This window comes from Zalophus californianus, chromosome 6 (assembly GCF_009762305.2).
Source record: "Zalophus californianus isolate mZalCal1 chromosome 6, mZalCal1.pri.v2, whole genome shotgun sequence".
Lineage (NCBI taxonomy): Eukaryota > Metazoa > Chordata > Mammalia > Carnivora > Otariidae > Zalophus > Zalophus californianus.
In genome coordinates, this window is record NC_045600.1 from 99,517,671 (window position 1) to 99,531,655 (window position 13,985).

The following is a 13,985-nucleotide window of genomic DNA, read 5'->3' on the forward strand; positions in this document are numbered from 1 at the left end:
TGGGGACTACGGATTCTAAATATCTTATGATGCATGGAATAATCAGTATAGTTCTGCATAACAAAAAACTGTCCAACACTTACACCTTTCAAATGCCATAATGGACATTCATGTCATTAAAACAAACAAAATCACCTTAAAAAAAAATTGGAGCCTAGAACTTGACTCGCTTTTAATAAATGCTAGGTCGGTTTGTTTGCTTTGGCATGGTTTTATATACACTAAAATTTCTAGAAATGCAACTCCATGTAAATTAGAGGAAAAATGATACTTTCTTAAGACCTTCACCAAGAGCTGTTCACCATTTCAGAAATCATGTAGTAATGTCAACACCACTCCTGGTATTTGACTTACCAAAATGACACACCAATATCAGTCTGCATTTGTAGCTGTCACATTTTCATTGAGTCTAAAGAGGGTTGTAAACATCTGACTACTTCATTAGGTCTTCTAGAGTCGTGCCTAAACATTCATATCTGGAATATATGCTTCATTATAATTTACTTTTATTTCTTCTTTATATTAGAGTTAAGGCATTATATTGTTTTTTTGGAAATTATTTATATAGGCATATTATGCATTTGTAGGCCTATTATGCATCAATTACATTTCAGCAGAGTAAAGAGAATGCTGTGACTGTGTGTGTGTGTGTGTGTGTGTGTGTGTGTGTATACACACACATACATAAAAAAAGGAGTGCTGGTCTGACAGACCTGAGAATCACTGCTCTAGTGGCTCCCACTCTCTCATTCTGATTTATCGTCTACATAGGAATCTCAGTATATTGGGACTTCATCAAAAAGAGGAAAAAAAATGGGTTCTGAGTAATGCAAGGATTATTTCCTTCTAATAAAGTATGTGACATACTACTATTTAAGTTGTCAAATGTGTCTGGTTGTTCCTAATACTCCTCTGAATGAATAGATGAAATCCCATGATAAAAGACCTCTCAATGAGATAGGTTAATATTTGGAAACTTATATTACAAAACATTTTCACGAGAATATTTTAAGTGGCATCAAAAACCTGACATAGGAAAGCAATGGTGGCATTCATGGTGAACTGCTGAGATATTGCCACTAAAAATAGAAATGTTTTGTTTTGTTCTCTATTTTAAAGAGAATGCTTGCTTCGAGATAGAGCTTGAACACAATAAGGTTCACAAGGCGAATCTTCCTTCACTTGGGCTCTAATCCAAAGTACAATCAATTTTTCCTAAAATGTCAACATGCTACTTGAACACTGTAGCTTACACTATCTTATCTCAACATCATTTTTTCCTTTAAAGTCACGTTTTTCATTGCGGCAGCTTTGGAGTAGAGGAAAGAGCATTGGACTTGGAGTCAGAAGACTTGGGTCTGAGTCCCGACTCTGCCACTCATTAGCCATGTGGCATTGGAAGAGTCATTTAGCCTCTCTGGGCCTCCATTTTTTCAATTAAGTAACGGGCGCACCTAATCTTACAGAACAGTTGAGACAGAGATAACAGATGGAAAGGTACTTTGTAAATTATGAAATGCTATGCAAACTTAAGAAATCATTAGGTCTTACTGCACTTCTTAAAAGTGGCCAATAGCTTTCTGTGGGAATACAATTTCCAGAAATCTGGTTTGTAACTGGCGTTAAAGATGTACGTCTAGTTAAAGACAGGTATAAAACAGACTCTTTTCCTACCTTCGAAGTTCCATTGCTCGTCGCAATCTTTCAAAGCGAACTAAATGCTCTCTTAGTCTTTGTTCCTTCATCTTTTCAAAAGGCAAGATGTCTTTCCTTCTATAGTCTTTGTCCCTTTTTTTATCTAGGCTAGCTCTCTCCTTTTCCTTGCTTCTCCCATGAATCTACAGAAAAAAAAAGTGATAACAAGACTAGAAGTTAAAATAATTCGGGGTTTTGGTTTTCAAGTTCAGCTGGTCATTTAAAAAGGTTAAATGAGTAATGACATTCTATTTTTCTTAGATTTTCAAGCACAAAAGTATGCAAAAAATGGTTACAGAGATACTAAATTGTCTTCTTTTAGAAACAGGGAGAATAGGATACAGCATCCATCCAGAGACTTACTTTCTCATATCTTCCTCTTCTTGATGGCCTACAATGATCTCCTTTAGTTTGGTCTAGTATTACCATATGTCCTGGACTCTTGGAACCTAAGAGAAAAAAAAAGTAGATAAACAAATGCCTAAAAAACATTTCATTAAAAAAGACAATCAAGATAATGTAAAAATGCTGAATTCTCAAATAGCCAGATATTCAGAAACCAGTGCATGAAATAAAAAAAACCTACTTATTTTAGGAGAACTTAGTTGCACATAGTTTTTAAAAATAACTCAATCCACAAACATAAATACTTTCTGTGATACCAAAAGATCCCAACTCAGTTACACAACTACGAATCAATGGCCATTTACAGCCAGCCCAGGTCTTCCAGTAAAGGGGCTCAGCTGGAAGAACACCTTTGTTTCCCAAGAGTAGAAAAGACGACAACTAGTGCTACTGGACCTCCACCTCCCCTTCTACCACAGTGACATCTAACAAAATTTAAATATTTATCTGGACTGTAATCTCAGGTTTTCCCTTCCACTGTAAAAATGAAGTTGTAAAAAGCATTAGAAAAGGGATCAAGAAGAAAGATACATATAGCATACTTATTCGCTTCTTTTCTTCACTTTTTTTAATCGAGTCTGAAGTTTGGCCACTTGATCCATTATCATTCTTCTCGTCTTTACCTTCTATTTTCTTAGTCTCCTTGCCTTCCTTTTTTTCACACTTCTCAGACGACCTTTTCTCTTCTTTTTTGACAGAGGCTTGTGTCCTGACCATACCACCCAAGAAAACAACAAAATGAGAACTACCTCATCAATTTCCCAAAAGTCTATGTGCTTATCAAAAAAATAAATCCTTACTTGCTACTTCTATCACTCATATTTTTTTTGTCTCCAGAACTTCTTGAACTACTCTTTTCATCATTTTCTTTCTTCAGTTCTTTCTTAGAAGGATCACCTTTAACCTGAAAGGTTTAAATAGAAAAACAAAAGAAAACAAAACAAAAAAACTGTAAGTTACACTTATGATCATAACAAGTATGTTGCTGGGACAAAATCTGGAAAACAGGAAGTAAAAAATCTGGAAAATCTGGAAGTAAAAAACTAAAAATAAATACTTAAAAATTATACCAAATTCTACTCCCTACTGGTATAACATCTTTAAATTGAGCATTACTGGCCCTCAAAGTAACCTCCCTCTTATATACATTTAGGCAAGCTTACTTTTTCCACAGAAATCAGCTGTCCATGCAGCTCAGTGCGATGAAGATGGGCAATACATCTGGACACCTCTGTGCTTGAAGACATGGTTACAATGCCATAGCACTTTGCCCCAGGACTTCGAGCATTTGTAACTACCTTTGCACTCAGAACCTATAACATAAGATAACACTTTACAAAGTTTTGCAACTACATACATTTCTGAGTAAGTCAAACTTCACAAGTAAGACTATTCAAATAAAACGATATGTTCAGGATACAGAAATTCATGATGAAGGATAAATTTAGGATATATATTATTCTGTTTTATATTCTTGTGATCACTATCTACTTGGCTTGTAAGTACTTAGTAAATATTCAGGGGAACAATTTAAAGTGTCAAAAAGCAATTTAACCTACCTTTATTTTTTTCTTTTTTTTTTAAAGATTTAATTTATTTATTTGCAGAAAGAGACAAAGTGAGAGAAGGAACACAGGCAGGGGGAGTGGGAGAGGGAGAAGCAGGCCTCCCGCTGAGCAGAGAGCTCAATGCGGGGCTCGATCCCAGGACCCCGGGACCATGACCAGAGCTGAAGGCAGTTGCCCAACAACTGAGCCACCCAGGTGCCCCTATTTTTTTATTAATTTTTTTAAATATATAGCCAAAACACAGTCACATCAATGAAATAACGGCACAATTAATGAAAGCAAAGAAATAATATTCTCAGTTAGATTTGGGCCAAACTTCCCCTACCATAAGTCCACCCTGACTCTCTTAGAGGGGGGAAAAAAAAAAAAAAAAGGTAACTTTCTAGAAAGTTTCTAAATGAGTGTTAACAATTTTCTGTAACAAGTAACTACAAAAAATTTCAAAAAAATGAATAAAGAACCATCCACATATAAAAAAATCAGTCTTTAAAACACACCCTACAAAAATACACTCTAAAGAGACACACTTTCTGTTCTGTGCTTTTAAAATTTATACCAATATCAAAGTGACAAATAATTTCAACTCTATAAAATCGTTAAGAGAGACAAGGGATGGGTGAGTAAGAAGAAAAGTGAGAGAACAGTCTAGTGCTGAACAAAGAGAAAGACAGACATAATGCCATGAAAAGGTAAACAGGGAATTTAGGAGGCTGTGTGGTGTGAATGGCTGGAAACTATCAGCTTTTACCTCAACTCTGGGAAAGGCAGACTTGCCCCAACAGCAACTTGATTTTTAAGCCCAACATCTTGTTATAACGGTGTCCTTTATATAGTTTTAGTCCCAGGAAATGCCAGCATTAAAATATTGGTTTTGGATCTCTAACAATAAATTACCAAGGCTAGTCATGTGACTACAATTCTCAGTGTTCTGTATCTGACACCTACAAGAATCCTTAACACTCAGGAAACTCTCTATATTAAAAGGAAAAAAAAGACTCCTGAAAGCAACAGGATAGATTTTTGTAACATTCATTACTGGTTATTTACCGATACTAGTCATAAATAAATATTCCAAAGCCTACTGTGTGCACACAAAGTACAGCAGATAAAGTCTCTGGTTTCAAAGAGCTTACACTGGTGTAGATTACATACAATGTATTAACGAAAACCAAAAATATAAGGTAGAAAGTGGTGAGTGCCTTAAGGGATACAGATCGACTATAATTCAATTCAACAACTATTAACCATTTAATTCATTTAATTATTCATTTAATTATTGACTATTCTTCTCTTCTATTAGGTCTTCCCCTTATATGCCAGGGAAACCTTTCCTGATGAACCAACTATAGTAAACCTTCCCCTTTTTGCTTTCTTAGCAACTCTTTCCATCATAGCACATATCACGACTTCTGATTAAGTATATTTTTACCAGTTTTACATTTTTCTCCACTACTGTACGAGAATCTGTATGATGACAGGGACATCAGCTCCCACCCCACCCCCAAACTCTATATCCCATCGTCTAATACTAGTCTACCTATATTTTCCAAATGACCAGATCAGCCTCAGATACTCTAGTTTCTAAAAAAATCATGACAAATGTGAAAAACAAAATGCAGTCCTTGGCTGAGATGGGCTCAAAATACGAGCTTTTACTAAAAAGATCCCCAGGGTTCAGGGTGAGATTTTATGTTGCAATTCACCAATACCACAGAACTCAATAATTATGCCTATACCAGTCCTAAGAAAAACAAGAAACTGGAAGGTTTTATGTAATACCGTTTTGAACATAATCCCCATTTCAAATGGAGATACCAGAAAGACAGATAAAAATTGTACCTTTCCATATTTGCCAAAGAGGTTCTTCAAGTCAGCAGCTTTGGTATTAGAAGAAAGTCCACTAACCCAGATATTTTTAGTTGAGCTTCCACTGCTACCACTAGTACTACTTGTACTTCCTAGAATAGATTTAACATCAGACATTTTAGTGTCTTAATTGGAAATTTTATTTTTTAACAAAATTATTGTCCATACGCTTTCAAAATTATAAAATCCTCCTTTAATTTAAATTATGGTAGTACAACCCTGCTGTATCCAAAGCCTATGAATCTGCTATTATTAAAATCAAACACAATAGACAATACAGCTAGTGAGGAAACAAATCTGAACATCTGTATACTTCCTACCACGTGAGTTTAAAATCAAAATGTGTGAAACATCAACCACAGGTCTTGGACTTTCACTGTTAAGTTTAATCATTTATACTCTACCACTGCACTTATAAACAACCAGAAAGCAGTCATCAACAAACATACAGACTGCTTAATTACCCTCATCTGTTTGGGCTTTAGATCCTGAGAAACTGGGAGTGCGAGAGGGAACAGTCAAAGCAAGGGATAAACTATTTCCAAGAATTTAAATGTTTAATAACAAAGACTAACCAACAGCTCATCTTCATTCTCTAGTAGAGAAAGAATAAAAAAGAAATTATACGCAGCTAGTTAACTCTGGATTTAATAAAAGACAATCTTCTAAGACAAATTAATTACAAGAATAAAATCAGAAACCTCAAAATCCTTTAGAATAGGTAAATATAATGTTATATGAATCATTTTTGCACTAATTCCAACACAAATTATGGTTTCATACACAGAGATGCCATTTCTTAGAATACAGGCCTACTCAGTCACCCTCCAGTGTTTTTCCTCAAACGTGCTGTACTAAAAGGGGAGCTTTCATTCATTTGACTTTACTTGGAAAACAATTCTTACCCCACTTTAAGAAAAACAGTAATAATTAAAAAGTAACAATTTTTGTAACTTCAGGTTGTTATATGTGGAAAGAGTAAAACTTTCAATGCTTTCGAATATTACATGCCACAAATTTTAGTTGAAAAATTACTGTCAGTGTAGACTTATATGAGGAGATAACATCTACCTGACTCAAATATTTTAAATATTAATGGTTGCTGCATTTCTACTCTTAAAAAATACATTTATCAAAGGATCGATTTTATTCTATGAAATGCTAACAAGAAGCGCATTTGTCTTTTTTATATTACCAGTAACATTTGGGCCCAGGTACTTCTCTTACAGAAAAAAAATTTTTAGTTAATAGAAAAAAGTTACCATTTAACCAAGACCACTAAGTTTCTAAATTTAAAGGATAACACTTAATAAAGTTATTGTATTTTGTCCATTAACCAAAACTGTAAGGGATCTAAGTATCGCAATTAATTGTCAATTAGTAAGTCAATCACTAAGATTTCCAGCAATAAAACATACCAACAAAGTAACACTAAATGCACCACAAAACAGATTAACATTCACTGAAGAGGCATTTTAGGACTCTACAGTACCTGAATGGTGTTATTTTTCTCTTAAAATGCTTTTTTTTAGAAAACAAGAAATGTTTTCAAGTAGATGGCATATGTACAAGAGGAGACCATAGTGCACAGCCATGAGATAACCAGACATCCCAACATCAAATATTGCATCTTTAAGCTTACAAGAATTTCAAATAAAACTAATTTCCAACACAAGACTCCCATCAACCCAAAATAAGTCAAATTAAGAAGTAAATCTTCAAGAATCAAACTATTATATATTGGCTTCGTTACTAGAAGTGTGCCCTGGCTTAAACAATGAAAGAAGTAAAACCAAATGTTAGAGACTGATTTTCTTTTAAATGCTAGACTCCACAAATAGAGGCAAATACTATTTACAGTACATTTCCTACTAGACAAGAACAGGGGAAAAGTTGTGCTGGTGCATAAGGGTTGCAAATGACTACAATTAAAGATAAAATACTTCTAAAATTATAATGTAAGAAAATGAAATATCCATTAACACTCAGTACAGCTGCATAGAACACAATGTGAAAAACACATACTTTTAGCATACTCAAACCAGTTTACAAATTAAGTAATTAAAGCGTAACGCTTCAATCACACCCAGAGTTTGTAGAAGTCTGTTTAACTCAATAGTCTACACCGAGGCCCACCCAACATTTTTAGTATGTCAATTTTTAATGACTAAAGGTCAAAGGAAACCCCAATTACTACTTTTTAACGAAAGTACGCCATTTACCACTGAAACAAACTGGAAAAAAATTCATTACCTTTGTCATCTTTGGATGATGTCTTGCTGTCCTTAGATTCCTTTGAAGAGCTAAAGAAGCAAATCACCAGAAGAAAATTGAAAACAAAAAAAAAAAACAAAAGAAAACAAAAATCGAACAGCTTGATATTGACTATATTTCACACTAGTACTATTTGTACAAATTAACAATTCCAAAGGCCTAGATTAGGTTATTTGAGCAAATGATTCCCTTAGGATTCTTGCACTGATTTTCCCCAAGATGCCTGAAGAGCTAGATTTTCTGACAATTCTATTCAGTGGATATATGGCCATCTTCTCCAGATTTGAGGACTGGGACTTGACTTCACTTTGTGTTCTTAGGACTGATAGTTGTTCATTAACCATCATCACAAGGATTTTTAAAAATAAAACACAAAAAAATTGTCAATTTGAAAAAAAAACCAAAAAACAAAAAACAACCAAAAAAAAAAACCAAATATATGCTGACAATGCAACAATGCAATCAGTAGGACACACTGCATATTACGAAGATCTTGAAATTTTTTTAAAAGTAACTTATGACGGTCAAAAATATTATAGGCAGGATCATAAGTACTAATTACTGTACATGGTCTTGAAGCCACCCCCTTAATGTAGAGTGATCTTATTGAATGCTGGAATTCAGTATCGTAAAGAACTGACATAGAAAAACAAACCTCTTTGCTTGACCAGAGGCCCCAGTAGACGAGGGCCCTTTCTTCAAAGTATCCTTTTCTTTGTCTCCAGATTCTGCTTTCTTAGAACTTTCTCTGGCTTCCTTCTCGACAGGATCACCCTTCACGCAGTCTTCCTTCTTACCATCTTTATGGTTCGCATTCATCTCATAATCCTTGCTTTCCTTCTCCGGGCTCTGTGCAATGGCGTCCTGCCCATCTTTTGGCTTACTTGCTTCAGAATCTGTAATTTTCACATTTTTACCTGTTTCTAGGAGGTCATCACCATCAAAATCCAGAGTGATGGCATCTTCAGCCTGGATTGTGACCGAGATGTTGTCATCCTCAGCTTCTTTCACAGGTGCATTAGCTTCCATCTCTTCGTGAGCTGTGTGATCAGCCTCAGCTAGGTTCCCTTCTGAAGGAAGAGGTTTAGATACTTCTTGTGTACCATCACCAGAACCTGCTATATCTAAGAGGATTTAACAGGAATAAATATGGCAAAACAAGAAGTTTAAACAATTTCATATTCATAAGCTAGAATAGGACCTAGAAAATATAAAGCCAGTTATTAGCACTGATGGAAGGTTAGGGGAAAAAAAAACACAAGGGTATTAACTAACATAAACAATCCTTTACCCAGGATCACTTATTCTTCATGGAAAAAATGATCTCTACATACAAATACCAAACAACAAAAGTGAGGAAGTGGTTCCATCCTGAGGATACCAGCTCTTCGTTTGTGGTTATAAGTTAATGGCAAATGGAAGATTTTGTTTCCCTCGATGAGATAGTGACAGATGTGCAGATTTGTTATTCAGTGTTCAAATCATCTTGGGTTTAACCCTTGTGACCTTCAGAACTCCCATGGTGACGTCTTGAAAGGTCACAGTCTGAGGATATCAATCAGTCTTCAAAGTTTTTCAGGGCCCCATCCTTTTCACTCTTCTGATTCAATTCTTGGGTAGTCCAGAATCGTATGGAAAACTGCTACAGAAGGCTCCAAAGATGTCCTGCTCCATAATGTTCAGGAAATTGGTTATTTCCAGTCTTCATCCTGTCCAGCCAGTCCCGAAATTACCATTTTCGAAGATGTCTTGCATTTCCCCAAAATGGAAAGGCTTCGGGCATGTGAGATTTTCAGTCAGTAGCTTTACTTCGTCATCGCTTTTGGGCTTTTTATTCTGCCTTGTCCTGCTCCATGTCCTTTCTAGTCCAAAGGAGGATCCTTTGACTTCCATCCAAGAACTCTTCCATAACCTCGTACTGATCAATGCATTACTACTGATGTCCCTGTAATTGTATTGAATGAGACAGTTCTCCTAAACTACGAAAACTGTCGGAAGACTGTATGAAAGTTTCTCTACGCAGCAAACAAAAAGTCAGTCTCCTGGTCACCCATTTTTAGGACTGGTTGTACAATTCATTATCTGTTACACTCTAGAACCCCAATAAGCACGTATGAGTTACTGCAGTGCCAGTCGTAAAGGACATTATCGACTTACCGTATGCTAGAAGTTATTTTAAAACATAAAATTAAAATTGGGTTAAATAAAATATGGCAATGTCCACTACAGTAACTGATATGTACCATTAAGTTAGAACATAGCTTAAACGTTAAAAAGAAAATTAAAACCAATTAAAAAATAAAATCAAGATGCTAACTTAATTCACTAAATTGATAAATTTGAAAATAAACTCATTTCAAAAATAAGATTTCAAATAAGGAATGTTTTATTTTCACATAATTTACTATTTTTCTAAATGTCAGCAATTTTTAAACTCTACTTGGCATCAAACATACCTTTCTCATTTTCTTCTTCCTCACCATCCTGAAATTCAAAGAATAATCAAATGTAAAATGAATTCACTTAAAACTAGATTTTAGTAATAGCACAAAAGCAGTGAGGTTAAACTAGTATATAATTTAATAATATTAATTAGGGACACCTATCACTAACAAATATAGGCTATTCCGATCAGAACCAGAGCCCATTTAGAGAAATGTGGCACATTATCTGGTGGATGTGGTCTCAGACAAAACAGATAAATCTATCAGTAATTATATCAACAACCAAATGGATTAGTTTCAGTATTCAAAACTAGTTTATAGAATCTGAATCCTACTCACATCAAAGAGTTGCCAAAAGACTGACCTGATTATCTTATGTGACTCAGGTCAAAAGCACTTTTAGGGCGTGCTATTCGAAACAGTATGAGAAAGTACACTGTGAAGACATACACTTTCAAGGGCTTAAATGCACATTAATAAAACAAACAAAAACCCTTTCCAGGCATCTCAGAAGTAAGAGGAGTGACTACAAGAGTAGTTATTTTCAAATTACTCATTCCTTTTTTCGGTTGAAAATGAATTCACAGTGGTCACATATACCCTGATGGTCAGACGCTTTAAAAATGGTATTTGCACTACAGGTAATCAAAATAGTAACTCACACTGTTTTAAAAATATGACTGATTTTAATTTTAAAATATGTGATCTCTCCGCTTAATCTAAAATTAAGCATGTGCTAGCCTGAAAACAGGAATACTGCAAAGGGATTTTCCCTTTTTCTCTACCCAGCAAATACTACAAAAAACCCCCGAAGGTAGTCAAAGTCACACCAAGAAAAAAAACCAACATTTTCCCCAAATTAAAGATCAGAACAAATAAGCAAATACCCATTTAATCTCGGGAAAGGGAAAAAAAACTTAAGGGATGTTTTAATTTATAACTTTTAAAATAAAAGCTGAGTTGAAGTAGATCATTTTCAGTCAAGGTGGTGTGAAGCTACCACATACAAAGCCTTAGAGTAGTGGGTCTCAAACTTTGAGTCTGTATCAGAATCCCCTGGAAGGCTTGTTAAAACAGTTTGCTGAGCACCAACCCAGAGTTTCTAATTCAGGTCTGGAGGCAGGACTTGAGAATCTGCATCTCTAACAAGTTTCCAGGTGATGCTGATGCTACTGGTCCAAGGACTACACTTTAAGAACTACCACCTTAAAGTGACAGCCTAGCAGTGAATGACGACTTTAAAAATTGAACTGTACACAAAACTTTAAATGGTGTATTTATCTTATAACACAATTTTAGATTCCAGAAAAGCATGCATTCCTTAAAAATGTCAAATATTTTACCGTATGCTCAAAATTACATCTGATAACCACCATTATTTCTAAGAAATCATTTTAAAGGATTTTTCGACTTTAAGCTAACATGTAAGTGCCCCCAAATTATGGAATGCCCAATTGCTTTACACACTAAACATGAAGGAAACTTAAAAACACTGAAACAACTAAGCCACAAGCTTAGGAAGTAAGAGTCCAAAAACAAGTAGATTATTGATTGATAGCAAAGTGAATTGTATTATCACGTAAGTCCATTATATTACGCTCTAATAACCTCTTTACTGTCGTTCTGTTGAACCAGAATTTAGTTTTAGTCATTGTTTCTAATCTGCAACATCTGGAAAGGAAAGAAAAATGCTTTCACTTGGGTGGAGTGACAGGCAATGGCAGCAAAGAAAGGATGAACTGTTGATTTATCTTTTTCTTCCAGATTCTTTTAGCCCAGTAATTTGTTGTGGAGGGATAAACAAACTGGAATATCTTAACTTTTATTCAGGAGAACAAATGAACTTAAAGAATGCAACTTGCCGTTTCTTTATCTACCAACAGCACACCACTTCCCAGTTATTCTCTTAGAGTTGCGATATTGACAGGTTCAAAAAAAATGCCCAAATTATCACGTTTTAAAAAGTAAAAAAATTTAAATACTGTAATGTAAAAAACAAAATCCTTTCTGCTGTAATTCTACCAATTAAAAATGTTATTTCTTGCTGCTAAAATAACTGGTAAGGTTTGCCTTACTTTGCTGAAGAGCTTTGAGATATTTATCCTAATTACTCAAAATGTCTTCTGAAGAGGCTCATAACATTAGTTTCTCAAATTAGAGGTAACACTAGCTTTACTACATATCCTTAAATGCCCCTAGAAGAGTCTGACCCGGCTTCTAGAATACAAAACCGACTACAGTTGGGGGTGAAGCACAGAAACCACTAGGGTTAGTAGGAAAGACGAGCCACAGTTCAGTGCAGACTTTGCTGTGCAGTATGTGCAGTACACAAAGCACTACTGAAGTCAAACCTTTGGCCCTACGTAAGCCTGAAGTCCTCATAATAAGGAAACAAAACAAGAAATGCAAGAAAGATAATGGGAAATTTTTCCTGTCTAAATGATACAAATGATAAATCATGCACCTTATCTGAAAATAATTTTCCTCCACTGAAAACAGGTTTTTTTCAAATGAAAAATATACTAAATCAGTAACAACAATGTAAAGCATCCTCTTACATTAACTACTTTTTGAGTTTATCTTGAAAACAATGTAACATTTCACATAAGAAAATGAAGCAAATGCCCCCTGTAAGATAGGAATTCGTGTTATCTTTGTAGCAGGACCTACAATCCTTAGTCAAATGCCAAAAGTCATATACGAAGCTTCTCTATTTTTATTTCATTCTAGGAGCAGCAATGATAAGAGACAAAGACAAGCGAAGGACTTATTTTTCAGTTAAGAAAGTGCTTATCACATATATAGTAAGGATACACATACTCACATGTGTATATATATGTATATACACACACTCATTCTACCTTCCCCCTAGCTTAATCTCGTGAGATGTGTAACATATACATGCTACGTAAGAAGACCTCTTCTGGAAAGTCTCCTTTCCCCTGACTTGTATATAAACAGTATATTCAGCCTGATTTAAAATAAACCTTCAAAATAACCTTAAACCACCAACTGCCTGCTATTAACCTTAAACCACCAAATGCCTGCTATCTATCTGGCAATATGCTAAAGGTCATAGGAAATACAAAATACCCCGCACATGGTAAGTACTCAATAAATATTTGTTGAATGATTTTACTGAATAAATGTGGTGTGAGACACTACTATTTTTAGATGGAAGGAATGAACTGCTCATTTCCATGTATGTAACGAGCTTAACTGCAGCACTGTGTAAGTACAATGAAATTCAGAAAACATTTACTAGTGTGCAGTTATTTAGTGAAAACAATACCAAACTAGACATCTTAAGACCTGGGTATTTATCCTATCTTTACCACTGAAACAGTTTTACTCTGTGGTACTGTTATCCACCTAGCTGAATTTACCCATAAAATAGAGATAACATATGACCTAAACAGAACACAAATAATTAAATAAGATAATGGATATAAGAAGTTCTCTGTAAACCGTAAACCACTACATAAGAGATATTAAAGAAAGTTTTATGGAGGAGATATAGATAAATCTGGCTTTTGAGGTACACAGGCTTCATATGACAAAAAAACGGTATTAAATTAGCGAAACATTAAGGGCAAGGGCAAATAGAAAAAAGAATATACATGGTGTGATCACAGAAGACTGAAGAGACTGAGGTTAGAGGAAATTTCTAAGAATTACAGCACTAGCAAACATAAACATTGAGAAAAATTTCCCCAAATTTCTCAAGTAACGG

The 13,985-nt window shown here is 34.8% G+C and overlaps 1 protein-coding gene across 3 annotated transcripts in view; it reads right to left on the reverse strand.

The window, feature by feature from the left end:
- The window catches only part of SLTM (SAFB like transcription modulator), a 42,615-nt gene that overhangs the window by 8,925 nt on the left and 19,705 nt on the right, over positions 1 to 13,985 (reverse strand). Inside the window, exons 6-14 of one of the 3 annotated variants that reach the window (XM_027571087.2) lie at positions 10,265 to 10,292; positions 8,464 to 8,878; positions 7,788 to 7,837; positions 5,508 to 5,626; positions 3,264 to 3,413; positions 2,901 to 3,004; positions 2,643 to 2,809; positions 2,059 to 2,144; positions 1,675 to 1,838 (exon numbers count right to left, since the gene is read on the reverse strand). In XM_027571087.2, the coding sequence (XP_027426888.1) occupies positions 1,675 to 1,838; positions 2,059 to 2,144; positions 2,643 to 2,809; positions 2,901 to 3,004; positions 3,264 to 3,413; positions 5,508 to 5,626; positions 7,788 to 7,837; positions 8,464 to 8,878; positions 10,265 to 10,292 (1,283 nt within the window). Of the gene's footprint in view, positions 1 to 1,674; positions 1,839 to 2,058; positions 2,145 to 2,642; positions 2,810 to 2,900; positions 3,005 to 3,263; positions 3,414 to 5,507; positions 5,627 to 7,787; positions 7,838 to 8,463; positions 8,933 to 10,264; positions 10,293 to 13,985 lie in introns of all 3 variants that reach the window. The other 2 variants (XM_027571086.2, XM_027571088.2) reach the window with 2 other exon arrangements.